The 13,258-nt window shown below is 40.0% G+C and overlaps 1 protein-coding gene across 1 annotated transcript in view; it reads right to left on the bottom strand.

Annotated features, from left to right (window-relative positions):
• LOC131998026 (mucin-5AC-like) overlaps nucleotides 1-13,025 on the bottom strand; it is a gene marked incomplete at its 5' end in the record, with an annotated part of 40,885 nt that extends 27,860 nt beyond the window's left edge. Inside the window, one exon of the mRNA XM_059369986.1 lies at nucleotides 11,651-13,025. Within this exon, the coding sequence (XP_059225969.1) occupies nucleotides 11,651-13,025 (1,375 nt within the window). The remainder of the gene's footprint in view (nucleotides 1-11,650) is intronic.
• Nucleotides 13,026-13,258: the final 233 nt, after the last annotated feature.

Raw genomic sequence — 13,258 nt, 5'->3', positions numbered from 1 at the left:
CAATTGTCAACCGGTCGCACGCCATTCGGCCTCATCTTCAAAAGCGGCCTCCTTATCATTGAGTTAAAAGTCTTGAATCGGACGTCAGACGTTGGTGCTAGAGAAGTCTCGCCGTACCTTATGCGATGTTCCTCAAGGGGATGTTTGATTGCACCAGAGCATAGTGCTAGGCATATTGTACCGTTGAGAAATACACAAAACATCTGTCCAGGAGAACAATAGCCGATAACGCCTACCAACCACTAGGCAGTGCAAAATCAGGTCTATTTGTTGCTACATACAGCAACATGAGATGTCATTGATATGTGCCAAATAAGCCGAAATTGAATCGTTTGAAAAGAAACCGTTGCAAAATTTGGTGGCACTTCAAAAAGTAGTTCAAACACTTACCGTTTGCTCTCGCTGTGACTTAGGACAAGAAGCTGAAAGAATCAATCGCCAGTCCTATTTGCAATTATCCAGCATAACTGTTTCCACTTTTGACCAACTTTTAAATGGATGGCAAGCCAAGAGTACGCCTAAGATTTTGGGACGGAGCAAATGTCGGTGAAATTTCTCGAGTCATTAGTCAAACGGTTTTCGGCCTCGAAAAATTTCAATTAATGATGAACACCTTCATCATTATCGCATAACTGCGGATGGCAGCTTCAATGGATGGATGGATAGTTGGTGTGGTCGTGGCTGTTGCTGCTGCTGCTGTGAGTAGGTAAGCTGCGAGTGGAGTTGCAAATGGAGGCATAGAAAATAGCGTTATGACGACAATACTTCCTCCACTCCACACTGTTTCGCAACTATCACAACAAGTAGCCCCACAACAACTTGTTGTTCTTGTCTTCGAATAGCGGTAGTTGCGTCTTCTTGTCGGGTTCTGTGTTAGTAGTGCTCACTTTTATGCACAAGAAGTACAAGAGGCAAGACTGAGGCAGCCAGCGAAGGTGAAGCGATGAAAGAAGTCCAACGGTAGAAAAATTAGAAAAAATCGCAATAAACCGCTTTGGCTACAACTATTTGCCGGCTATTCACCTCTTGCTAACTGACTGACTGACTGACATGGTTGGTGTGTGTGCTTGTGTGTTCGTGTGGAACTTTGAGGCGTCCCACTTTCTGCCAGTGAGAATCATCAGCCAGCCCAGAACAAGAATAACAACGGCCAACTGCCTGCATGGAGTCCATGGGGGAGGGGGATGAGTGAGAGGCAGGCGTGCTGCAAAGTAAACAGATTCTAGATTCTAAACATAACTGAAACATGTTCCGACACACTAACCACGACGCCGCAGACGATGACTGGCTACAACGGCGCAACTGTTTTGGCTTTCGTAACAGCCGCCGCTAGTCGTCCCCACTCCCCCACCCACTCCACTACAACGGGGCCAAGAATTAAGTTTTACGTCAGCAACGCCACACAACGTACATCAAGATCTGAGTTGTAACTGCTGTTAACCACGAATCTTGCAAGTAACGAGCCTTCTGCGCCACCAAGAGCTGGGTGCTGCTTTGTTGCGTTGTGCCATTTTGACCCCCTCCCCCCCCATTCTACCAATTTTTCCATTTGCGATACACTTGACAGTTCTTCTTGTACTCAGTAGCTGACGAGGGCCTATCTAATAATTGTGGTTTGAATATGAAGCGAAAATCCCAAATACATTGATGCCAACGACTATTTTGTACGAGTGAAATCTTGGGGACTTGCCGCCGAGCAGTGATACTCTCAAGTGCTTTTTTCAAACGACGTCGAAGGACTACTTTATATCTGAAGGGGCCTCCTTTTTATAGCCGAGTCCGAATAGCGTGCCGCAGTGCGACACCTCTTTAAAGAGGAGTTTTACATGACATTGTACCTCACAAATGTTGCCAGCATTAGGAGGGGAAAACCACCGCTGAACATTTTTTTCTGATTTTCTCGCCAGGATTCGAACCCAAGCGTTTAGCGTAAAAGGCGGCCTTTCAACCTCTGCAATACGGTGGCATTGACGCGCTATGGGGATTTCGACAGGTGGACAGATTAGATCGGCTTGGAATGTGAATGGTTGGAATGTGATGGATAAAAAAATTATTCATGAAAACATGAAACATAAAAAAAAGAGTTGCAAATTTTGCCCATGAACATTTCACTAGGGAACAGGGGAAAACTTCTTTAAAAATAAAAATAACCTAATAACCTGAGTGAAGAAAGTTTGAGCTGTATTTATAGCGCCAAAAGTGTTTCAGAAGTTACGGCGCTTTCTAACGTATACCCGTAATGCATGCTATACTCTTGATGTAGAATATGAACAGTTAATTAGCTCGTGAAATTTAATAGGGGGATAGGTCAATCAATATAGAAGCGTTAGCGTTCTATACCATTAGGCTGGTATTTAAAATTATGAGGATTCCACTCCATATAGCAGCTCCGAATTTCAGTAAGTTAAGTGGCTTAAGTAGTTTAACAACGATGATCAAGAATTTGGTTCTTTATATGGTGGTAATTCGATATTTCGACTTGCTACAAATGGATTGATACAATGAAGAAAACTATGGATTTGACCGATGGTTCATGTCAAGTGGGAAATCTAATCCTTTGAAGGCCGAGGCTCTTCCATTTTCCACACGTTCTGTACTGGACAATTTAGGTGGAGAGAGAAGGAATCCAATCTCTTTAGGAGTTCGTCTATATTTGATCTTCAAATGTGTTTATTTTTCTGTCCATCCGTTCGAATACCTCTGTACACTCTTGTCTGTTCAACTGTTTTATTGCTACTATGACTTAATCGCCATGGTGGGTCCGTCACCATCATGTGTCAGGGTTTCTTCTTTCTCCATTGTATGACTTTCTAGAAGCAGAAGCAATATGAGAATCACTGTATTGACAACCAAGGCATGACCAAATTTGGAACGATTTCTGTGCATCAAGATTCGAATAAGTTAAATTGAAAGATAAATTAGTGAAGGTGCTTATCAGGTAATAGAACTTTTAGAGTTGGACATCATCTAATGTTGATGGTAGCTATGGATAGTGTACATATGTAACAGAACTGCACATGTCCACTTTCAGTCACATCGGATGAGAAGGAAAACTTCTAGTTGCTCATGAATTCCAAAGAACCTTTATATTAGACCTGTATCGTTATGATTCCACTTATTTAAGAAAATTTCATAGGGAACGATTTACTCGTTTGATTCATACCGTATCTTAGGTAGACAGAAAAACGTACGGTCTGATCAATTGTCCAGAATATTTGGCCTCGATAATATATGAGACAAATAGGTATCATTTCCATAAGGATAATTTTAGAGCCGGTTATAATGTATCGTATCGTTATTCTTCTAGCTAACGGAATTTGTTTATCCGAATATTTGCTTATTTCGATAAACCTTAACCGGCAGATGGGTGCCGGTTAGTGATTTATCGACCCGATCAAACAGATCGTAACATAAAATCAGCTGTTTTTTGTTTACTGATTGCTGTGTAATGTTATTTCATTTTATTCTTTTCTATTTTAAGGGCGTTACTATATTCACTTTTAACGAAATGATTGCTTTCTTTAGATAATTGATTTCCAAGCCTAAAAATTTGCTGTTTTCATTCAGTACACAGAAAAAATAACGAAAATTTTTCCAATTAAAAAATTTATAGAAAATAAAAATTTGTTAAAAAAAAAATTAATTAAATCAATAATTTTTTAATTGAATGCGGATCTTTTTTTCAATTACGATCGTGATTGAAATTTAGACAATTTTCAATGAAAAAATTAACTGATTTAATCGTTTTTTTAACTAAATCTGAAGTTTTCTATTAAGACATGATTCCATAATTTTTTTAATTGAATTTAAAAAATGGTATGCATAAATTATGTAATTGGAAGTTTTATCTTTTTTACTTAAACAATAGCGACCTAGATCACTAATTTTTTTCTTTTGGTCACTCCTTTCGTTCGCCGATTCATTGAATACAGCTGATTTTATAAATCGGTGAATGAATCGAGTAAAAAAAAAACAACAAATGTTAATTAGGTTGATCACTTAGGTGGAGACACAATACCAGGCATGAACCAACTTAGGGGAGTGGTATTGAAAACAATTAAGAATTTTGTAAGTAGCACGGAATTCTTAACTTAAAATTTTCTTTTTAGAGCTTATTTTATAGTTTTTAGAGTGCACAACAAGCCGATTACAGGCTTAGGTTTATGTCCATAGTGGCACGGGCCGGTTTAATATCTGCACTCTCTTTTCAACCTAATCTAACCTAGTGGTCTAATTGAATCGGAAACGTTTATAGACCCAACAGCACTGTTATGAATACAACTTAGAAAAAGTCTAGCCGCTTAAAATTTTGATAAATACTTTATATACTTATAGAAAATAAAACTTTACAGACGCTATTCTGATCTTATTTATGATTAAAATATGGATTTTAATGGCATTGATTTAATCAGAACATATTCTAGATAAATGGTTTTCTCTTGGGTTTACTTCTTGGTTATTCAAAACAGTAAAAATGTTTGCTGAAACAGCGGTTTTTGACTGCTGAAAATGGGAAAGCAGACATTATTGCTGTCTCTGCAAACATAGGGCTGCTGTATAAGCAAACATTGCGGTCAGCTAAATCAGCAAACAAAATCTGCTGTTTTAAGTACAAAAATCTGCTGAAAAAATTGTTATGCTATTTTTTATGTTTGCCTGTTAGATGTTATGATTACTCAAAGCATTTTTTTGGAAGAGATGATTTTAATTTTTGGAATACTACTGTGGAGAAACTACCCGACATCCATTGGTAGACATTTCGAAATGTGGCTGAGCTCGCTCGCAATTTGTTTTTAATTGCACTACTAATGTGTACATGACAGGCATGACCTTTTGTTTCTTAATTTAAAGAAAAAAGATTATGGAAAGTATACAGTCAGTTGTGATTATAAGCATCCACTGAGACACACATTTACATTCCGTTTGCAACACATCGATATATCCATTTGCGACCCTATAAAGTATACATATTCTTGATCGTCGTAAAAATCTATAAACGATCTAACCATGTCCGTCCGTCTGTCTGTTGAAATCACGCTACAGTCTTTAAAAATAGAGATTGATTAAAATTGAGCTGAAACTTTGAACAGATCCTTTTTTCCATAGGTAGGTTAAGTTCGAAGTTGAGCTATATCGGACTATATCCTGATATAGCCCCCATATAAATCGGCGGATCGGTCTGTCGGCGGATTTAAGGCCCATAAAAGCCCCATTTATTATCAGATTTTGCTGAAATTTGGGACAGTGAGTTATGTTAGGCCATTCGACATCCTTCCTCAATTTGGCCCCGATCGGTCCAGATTTGGATATAGCTGCCATATAGAACGATCTCTCGATTTAAGGTTTTGGGCCCATAAAAGGCGTATTTATTTTCTGATTACCCTGAAATTTGGGACAGTGAGTTGTGTTAGGCCCCTCAAAAAATCTCTGCAATTTGGCCCAGATCGGTAAAGATTTAAATAAAGCAGCTATATAGACCGATCTCTCGATTTAAAGTTTTGGCTTCATAAAAGGCGCATTTAAAATTCGATTTCAAATAGTGACTTATGTTAGGCTTCTCGACATCCGTGTCGTATATAGTTCAGATCGGTCTATATTTGGATATAGCTACCAAAAAGACCATTATTTTGTCCTACAAAATTGAACGGTGACTTGTGCTTGTTAGACCACTCAATGTCCATACCGAACTTGGTCCAACTCGGACCATATTTCAATATAGTTGCTATGGGGGCATAAATTATGCATTTAATATTCAGCAGACAGTGTTTGCTATTTTCAGCAAAACTTTTTCTATGAGTGTAATAAAAAATTAATAAAATGTAGTATTAGACAAAGAAATGAAAATAAAATCATTAAATATTTAAACATTGGTCTAACAAAGTGAAGTAGTTTCGAAAATTTCTCAAGTACATTAGAAGGGTATTCCAGAGACGAATTACATACACCAGAAAATGTCTATCAGAGACTAGGTAGCAACTTCTGAACTGTATTAAGCAGTTTGTTCTCAAGGCACGTACAGATATCAAACTGTCAAAAGGATATTCGGACAAAACACGTTTGTGTACTTAACAATAACAATTTGCCAGTAATCATTTGCAGGAGATTAAGAAATTTCTACTGGCGAAAACCCTCCAGCAGAAATTTACTAAATTTTGCCATGAACATTCTATTAAGGATCAGGGGATACTTTTCGAATATCAACGAGTGCAGTCCGATTAAAGTTTAAGCTCAATGATGAGGGCCCTCGTATAGCGGCACCAATTGGTAGAGAAGATTTAACACGACAGGATAACTCACAAATGTAGCCAGCATTAGTAAGGGTATAACCATTACTCAAAATTTTTTCTGATGTTCACGCAGGGATTTGAACGCAGGCGTTCGGCGTCATAGGCGGACATGCTTACCTCTGCGCCTCGATGGCCTTCAGCAGAAATTTCCAACCGCTCACTCACACATTTTTCCCCCCGATCAATTTATGTGCCGGTTAGTTCTTACGAACTTTATTTCTATACGAGAAACAGGCCCTTACTCCTTCTATCTGAAGTTCGGTTAATCCTTCGTTATGTCTCTCTATCGAACTGCGCGGCCCTGTCTCTGCGTGTTAGCTACATTTTCAGTCTCTATGGGTAACATGCATTCCCATAGTAACCTCGTACATTGTCCTAGGCAGATTTCCCCGCTACTCGTGTGTATAGGTCTTTGTTTATGTTGGTGTAGCAACTCAATGGAAATTGGTTAGTATACTAACGTCTTATTTAAGCCAAATTGTGTGGTGGTAAGCCAAGCTTGTCATACTCTTTTCAACAGAACAGAATTCAAAGACTTGTTGCTGTTGCTTTTGCCAATGTATGTTCATTGTAGACAAACACACTCAAACAAATTCACAAATACTTGCAAGTTCTACTCAAATGTTTGTTTGTGTTTTTTGTTTAGGCAGCAGCTGTTGCTGGTTGCTTTACGTTGTGTGTGCCGAATATTCTTGTTCTTGCTATTGGCGTTGCTGTCGCTGCCAATTTAAGCTACAAACTTGTACATGCACACACATTGTACAATGTAATACATACAAGTTATTAAAGACTTGTGGTGTATGTATGTGTGTATGTCTAGCGGAGTGTTTGTGTGATTTTTACCGTACTACGAACCTTAGCGGTAAAAACGTCAACTACAAATTATACAGTTATAACATGCCGATGGACAAACACACTCATGGAAGCACAGGCATAACGATGTGCCGCAGCAAAGGCAGAAGCAGTGTGAAGACAACAAGCGAGCAGGCAGTTGGTTACAGGGGTGGAGATTCTTGGATGGCTAGATTGGATATTCACTCGTATTGGCTTCAAGAACAAGAATGTTGTGCAAGAGCTCAGAAACTAGCAGCGGCAACAAGAACAACAAAAACAACAAGAAAAAACAGCGACGAAAGCCCCAACAACATGTACGACTAGCAACATATGGAGAAGCAACAACATTCGCGCACTCATGCCTCCAACATCAAATCCATCCAGCCATCCATCAGCATACATCACACATCCTCACATGACATTAGCAGAAAAATTATGCATTACACATACACACACTGCATGGGTTGTGTATGCGTGTGAGTGTGTCGGTTGTAACCGAAACATTCGATAAAGAATTATTAAAACACAACAACGAAAAAAAGAAACCTCAAAGCTCCGTTTGAGCTCACGACAACAACAGCAACAATACAACGTGAAACACAGCTCATAACAGTACTTCCAAGTCTCTAAGCCAACCGAGCCAAGAAGATTTCTTTCGCAATTTCCAATGAACGTTCCGTTTATGGATTTTTGTGGAAAACTATTTATCAGGCAATGGATTTTGATGTTGTCGCCATGAATGCACAAGACAACAGCAAGACAACAACAGCCTAATAGGTACTTCATCAACTGGACTCATGAATCGAAATGCTGTTGAATGTCTCTAGGAGTTAACACTTCGAGGATTAGTTTTTGAAAACAGTGTATTATGGGCCTTTCTTAGGAGAAAATAATTATAATTGTTAACAAGGGAATCTTGGATATGAACCATATCCACAACTCTAATAGCCTTCCTACAATTATCAAATTGTAATTTCAAACCGCAAAATGACGGAAAGATTTAGCTTTATTTTGCATATTTGTAATTCACTACTACCAACGTATGAAAGTTTTTATTCTACACAAAAGTTAGGTGGAGGGGTGCACCCATTCAATGAAATCATTGGATGGAATTCGGTTATAAGAACAAAAAGATAATAATGTCAAAACAATATCAATTGTTTGATCCACAGTTTGGTTATTTTCATAGTTCAGTAGCTATCTTAACCACGATACAATAAATAGGGTTAAAAGATGAAGCCACTTACCGATACATCAGTTCCATCAGTAATATAAATAAAAAATTAATTTATTTTGCTTCTGCCAATTGTATCAACAATTTTCTGCAGTACCACCAAAGAGTTAGTACAACACCCTTATGGTAGTTTTGCTTATTACCCTACCGGTAGATGTGCTAACTACCATACCGGAGTTCTACTAACCCCTTACCGGTAGTTGTGCTAACTATCCTTCCGGCAGTTAGTACTGCATATAAAATCTTCACATACCACTGAAGAACTCGGAAACCGAGGTTCAAGTCCCCCGGCCGTCGAATTTTTTTTTTATTTTTTCTTGAAGCTTATTTAAGAAAATTCGGCTCAAAACAATGTTTACTTCTTATTAAAATTTATTTTAAAAAATGGTTTCTACACTCTTTTTAATTTTAATTTAATTGAGAAACTTTTTAGCGCGCAGTATTGCCCTTTATCATCATTAAGAAAATGTTCGGTAGGCTAGAGGATGCGTGAAAGACTGCCAAACATGACATCATGAGTTCAAATCTCCCATCGACCACCGACCACCGACTAATCTAATAGAACTAATTTTAAAGCGTAATAAGTCGAGAGAGAAAACCCTGAGGAAGAGTAGCAGCAAGCAGAAAAGAACGAATAAGCGCAGCGCAACAAAACGAGGACGCACGCTTAAAGCAATTTGTATTTTTGGTAGCATAACATAAACTAGACGATAACCTCAACACCAACGTTGGTTGTCACAACAACCAAGTTGTGGTTGGCAAAAAAAAAAATGGTTGAGACAACAAACTGTTTTCTTGGTGTGGTTAAAATTCATCCCGGCTCCACATTTACTGCGATTGTTCTCCTTTTGTTAATATTTCATGCTTGTAAAACTTTTCTACAAAGTTGTGAGGTAACCTGTTTGGACACGGTAATATATGAAGGTGGTGGATGAATTTGCAGACATATCTTTAGGAGGTGAATGGGACGGGAAGGTTTCGATTGGGGTCGCGTTAAGGCGTAAAGCCTTCTCATCTCTAGCTCTGATCGGGGAACCAAACTCTATCTTTACTTATTCTCAAACTTTCTTCTGCTTCTCGTTAGCGTGTTATATGGGAGGAGAGTACGAATATGTACCAAAATGATGGCCCAAGAATGTTGGGTACCACCCCTTAAAGGGAAATAAAGGGAAATATTTTGGATTACAATAATACAAATCTGATATTCAGTCACGTCTGGTGATGACCCACCTCGAAAAGGACAAGTGAACCCATCATGGCAATGTAAGCCACAAAAGAAAGATTTCTGGGATCTGACATCCAAATTTATGGACAAGTTTTTCGCCGGAATGAAACACTCCGAAAAGACCTTTAGACTAATTAAACCAGTCTGGAACTAAAATGAAGACGGAGTATTATACCAGTGGATCATTTATGACGCACCACTGTAGGATGGAGTAAACTAACCACAGCAGTTCGTTTGTAATACCTGGGAGTATTTATGCCTGACCCTACAAAGTAAAAAGTTGTTCCCGCTAAATGCTTGCACTTTAACGTTGACAAGATAACAAACAAATTAAGTCATTATACCCCCCACCATAGGTCGGGGGTATAATGCTTGTAACTACTCGAAATATTCGTCTGAGACCCCATAAAGTACATACATTCCATCTGTCTGTCCGTCCGTCCGCCCACAAATACTTCTTATTAATGTAGGTCGGTTGGGATTGTAAATGGGCCTAGATCAATGTTTTGATATAGCTGCCATATAAACCGATCTTGGATCTTTATTTCTTGAGCCACTAGAGCGCGCAATTCTTATCCGATTTGCCTGAAATTTTGTACGACATGTTTGGTTATGATTTCCAACAACTGTGCTAAGTATGGTTCAAATCGGTCCATAACCTGATATAGCTGTGTTATGCAATTCTTATCCGATTTGGCTGAAATTTTGCGCGACGTAATTCGCTATGACTTCCAGCAACTGTGCTAAGTATGGTTCAAATCGGTCGATAACCTAATATAGCTGTCATATAAACCGATCTAGGGTCTTGACTTCTTGAGCTTCTGGAGGGCGCAATTCCTATCCGATTTGGCTGAAATTTTGCATGACTTGTGTTGTCATGACTTTCAACAACTGTGCCAAATATGGTTCAAATAAGTCTATAACCTGATATAGCTGCCATATAAACCGATCTGGGATTTTGAATTCTTTAGTCTCTAGAGGTTGCAATTATAATCCGATTTGTCTGAAATTTTCTACGACGGATCATCTCATGATCATTAACATACGTGTTTATTATGGTAGCCTGATACAGCTCCCATATAAACCGATCTCTCTATTTTATTTCTTGAGCCCTCAAGAGGCGCAATTCTCATTCGAAATGGCTGAATTGTTACACAGGTGTCCAACATATAATTTAATGATGGTCCGAATCGGACCATAACATGATATCGCTCTAATAGCAAAGCAAATCGTTTATTTTTTTTGCCTAAGAAGAGATGCCGGGACAAGAAATCGACAAATGCGATCCATGGTGGAGGGTATATAAGATTCGACCCGGCCGAACTTGGCACGCTTTTAATTGTTTTAATTTTAATTTAATGTTCCTCAGAGTTCATAAATGTGATTTTATTAAAATCCTTAGAAATTTTGACATTCCTGAACGGCAAATCATTGAATAAATATGTTGCGTTCTTCCTCTTTTAGTTTTGTCAATCAAGTTGAATGATGACACCATATGTTTTACTAAACAGCGATAAGATTAGCCGCTTAGCTAATCGGCGATAGCATTTTCCTCCGTACAAATTAAACAAGAACATCCGCTAAGTGGGTATATAATGCACCCCTGTATATTCTTCATCGTCACAATATTCTAATTTCATCAAATCATGTCCGTCCGTCTGCGGGTTCTAATGCCAACGCAAATTTGGCTACGAACATTCCATTGAGGAACACGGAAAAGTTTTGATGCATGTTCCAAAAAAGTGATTTTATGAAATTTTTTGAGTATTTTTCATTTACATTCTTTCGCTCATGTGAGTATTCTTAAATGTACTGGAGATCTCCACAAGCCATCTTGAACGGTCTACGATACGTCACACTTTATATATGGGTAGAAACAAGAGCGCATAAACCACGCTCATTGCCAAAACCACTTACATTTCGTCACTCAATTCATCAAAATTCAAAGTTTTGCCTTTGTAAAAGCTGCCGGCTTCGATGAATTGGCGACCGAATCGAGTGTTGAAATGTTGTGGTGATGACAGTCACTGTGGTGCGTTCAACTTACATCTAAAAGACTTCGATACTAACCTGTCATTGCTCCGCTGGTGCTGTGTCCTGCAGTGTATGATGATTCGCGGGACGTTGATGCCACTGATGTAACTGTGGAAACGGCTTTTGTGGCCAATGCCACTGCCGATGATGTTGGCGCTGAGACGGGCCCTGGCGAGGCGGACCCGGCCGACGCTGAAGACAGTATGGCTTTGGAGACAGTTTGCCGCTTGACCAGAATATCCGTTGGAATGTCCACGGTCATTGGGGAGACTGTTGTTACCGATGAGTTGCTGGTGGCCGTGAGTGGTGGCACCGGCTCAAAGCAAACGTCCAGGAGTGTGGTCCCCGAAGCCGTTTGCAGGCCAGCAATGTCCTTTAGATCAATCCAACTTGCCCCCACCTTATCGCTATCGGTTAGCGGCAGGCTAAGGACTCTGGTGTCGTTTTCGTCGACAATGTGAAATGCCTGGGTTGGTTCGATTTTTACTATGATGGGCTGATTGGAGATAATGTGTGACTGTTGTTGGTGTTGCTGCTGCTGCAATTGCTGGCGTTGAGAAAGATCGTCGAGTTCATCGAGATCTTGCTGATTGGTGATGTGAACAGCAGAGCTGGGAATGACAAGTGTGGTCTCACTGCCCAGCGCCGTTGCGGAAGATGACGAGGAGGCAGTCACAGCAACCGCATGCGGTGTCACGGATGCCGAAGATGTCGCCGTCGATGAGGAGAGGAGATTGGTTGACTTACGGACGACATCGAATTTCAAAATTGTGCATTTGTCGGTCTGCTGGTATTGGTGTTGTTGCTGCGGTCTTTGCGACTGCAAAACCAAACTGGGAACACTCCTCACCAGTGTGGTCGTCTTCGCTCCAGCGGTGGACGTAATAAAGGCCAACGGAGGGGAAGTGGCCTTATTCGCGGTGGAAATTGAGCGCACCGTTGTGGTGGCGGGCAAGGGAAATATCGAAATTGAGGGAACTTTGCTGCTAATCAGTCCGCCACTGGCTGCTGCCGTCGACAAAACTTCACTGTTAGCAGCCGTCGTTATGGTTGTGGTTACGTTGCTCTCATCTCCGCCACCAACGCCACTCGCTGACGCGGTTGCCTTGAGCGGCCCCAAAGGCTGCTGTATCAGCACCAGATTTGCTTTCTCCGTCGTGTTTCTGTTTGGCAACCCTGTCTCGGTGGACTGCGATTCGTTTGCCTCAATATTCCCAATGTCTGAAGAGTTCGCTGATGTCTTGTCCTGAAGAGCGTGTTCCAAACTGCCTGCTTCCGTGTGCCAGTGATCCGATGACGAAGGTGATATTGTGGCGCTGGCCGTCGTCGTAGACGGCGATGATGCTGGTGATGGTGATGATGATGAGGGCGATGAGAATTCACTTTCTGTGGTCGACTCCACTTTGTTGTTTCAGAGCATTAAGTCTTTTGAAAGTTTGTGCGTTAAGTTTTCGTTTTACTCCCTTGGGGAAGAGTTTTTGCTTTGCTTATTATTTTTGTCTTGTCTTTGTTCCGGGTTTTTTGGTCTATTTTATGCTTAAACTAGACATGTGGCCATGGTGATCGCTTATGTGATTCGACCGACCATTGCTGCCACATGTTTTTCTTTATCCTAAAAATGTCAATAGTACGATATGCAAATAA

The sequence above is a fragment of the Stomoxys calcitrans genome, chromosome 5 (genome assembly GCF_963082655.1).
Source record: "Stomoxys calcitrans chromosome 5, idStoCalc2.1, whole genome shotgun sequence".
Taxonomy (NCBI): Eukaryota; Metazoa; Arthropoda; class Insecta; order Diptera; family Muscidae; genus Stomoxys; species Stomoxys calcitrans.
The sequence above is the reverse complement of the archived record's forward strand: the minus strand, read 5'-3'. Positions and strand labels throughout refer to the sequence as shown.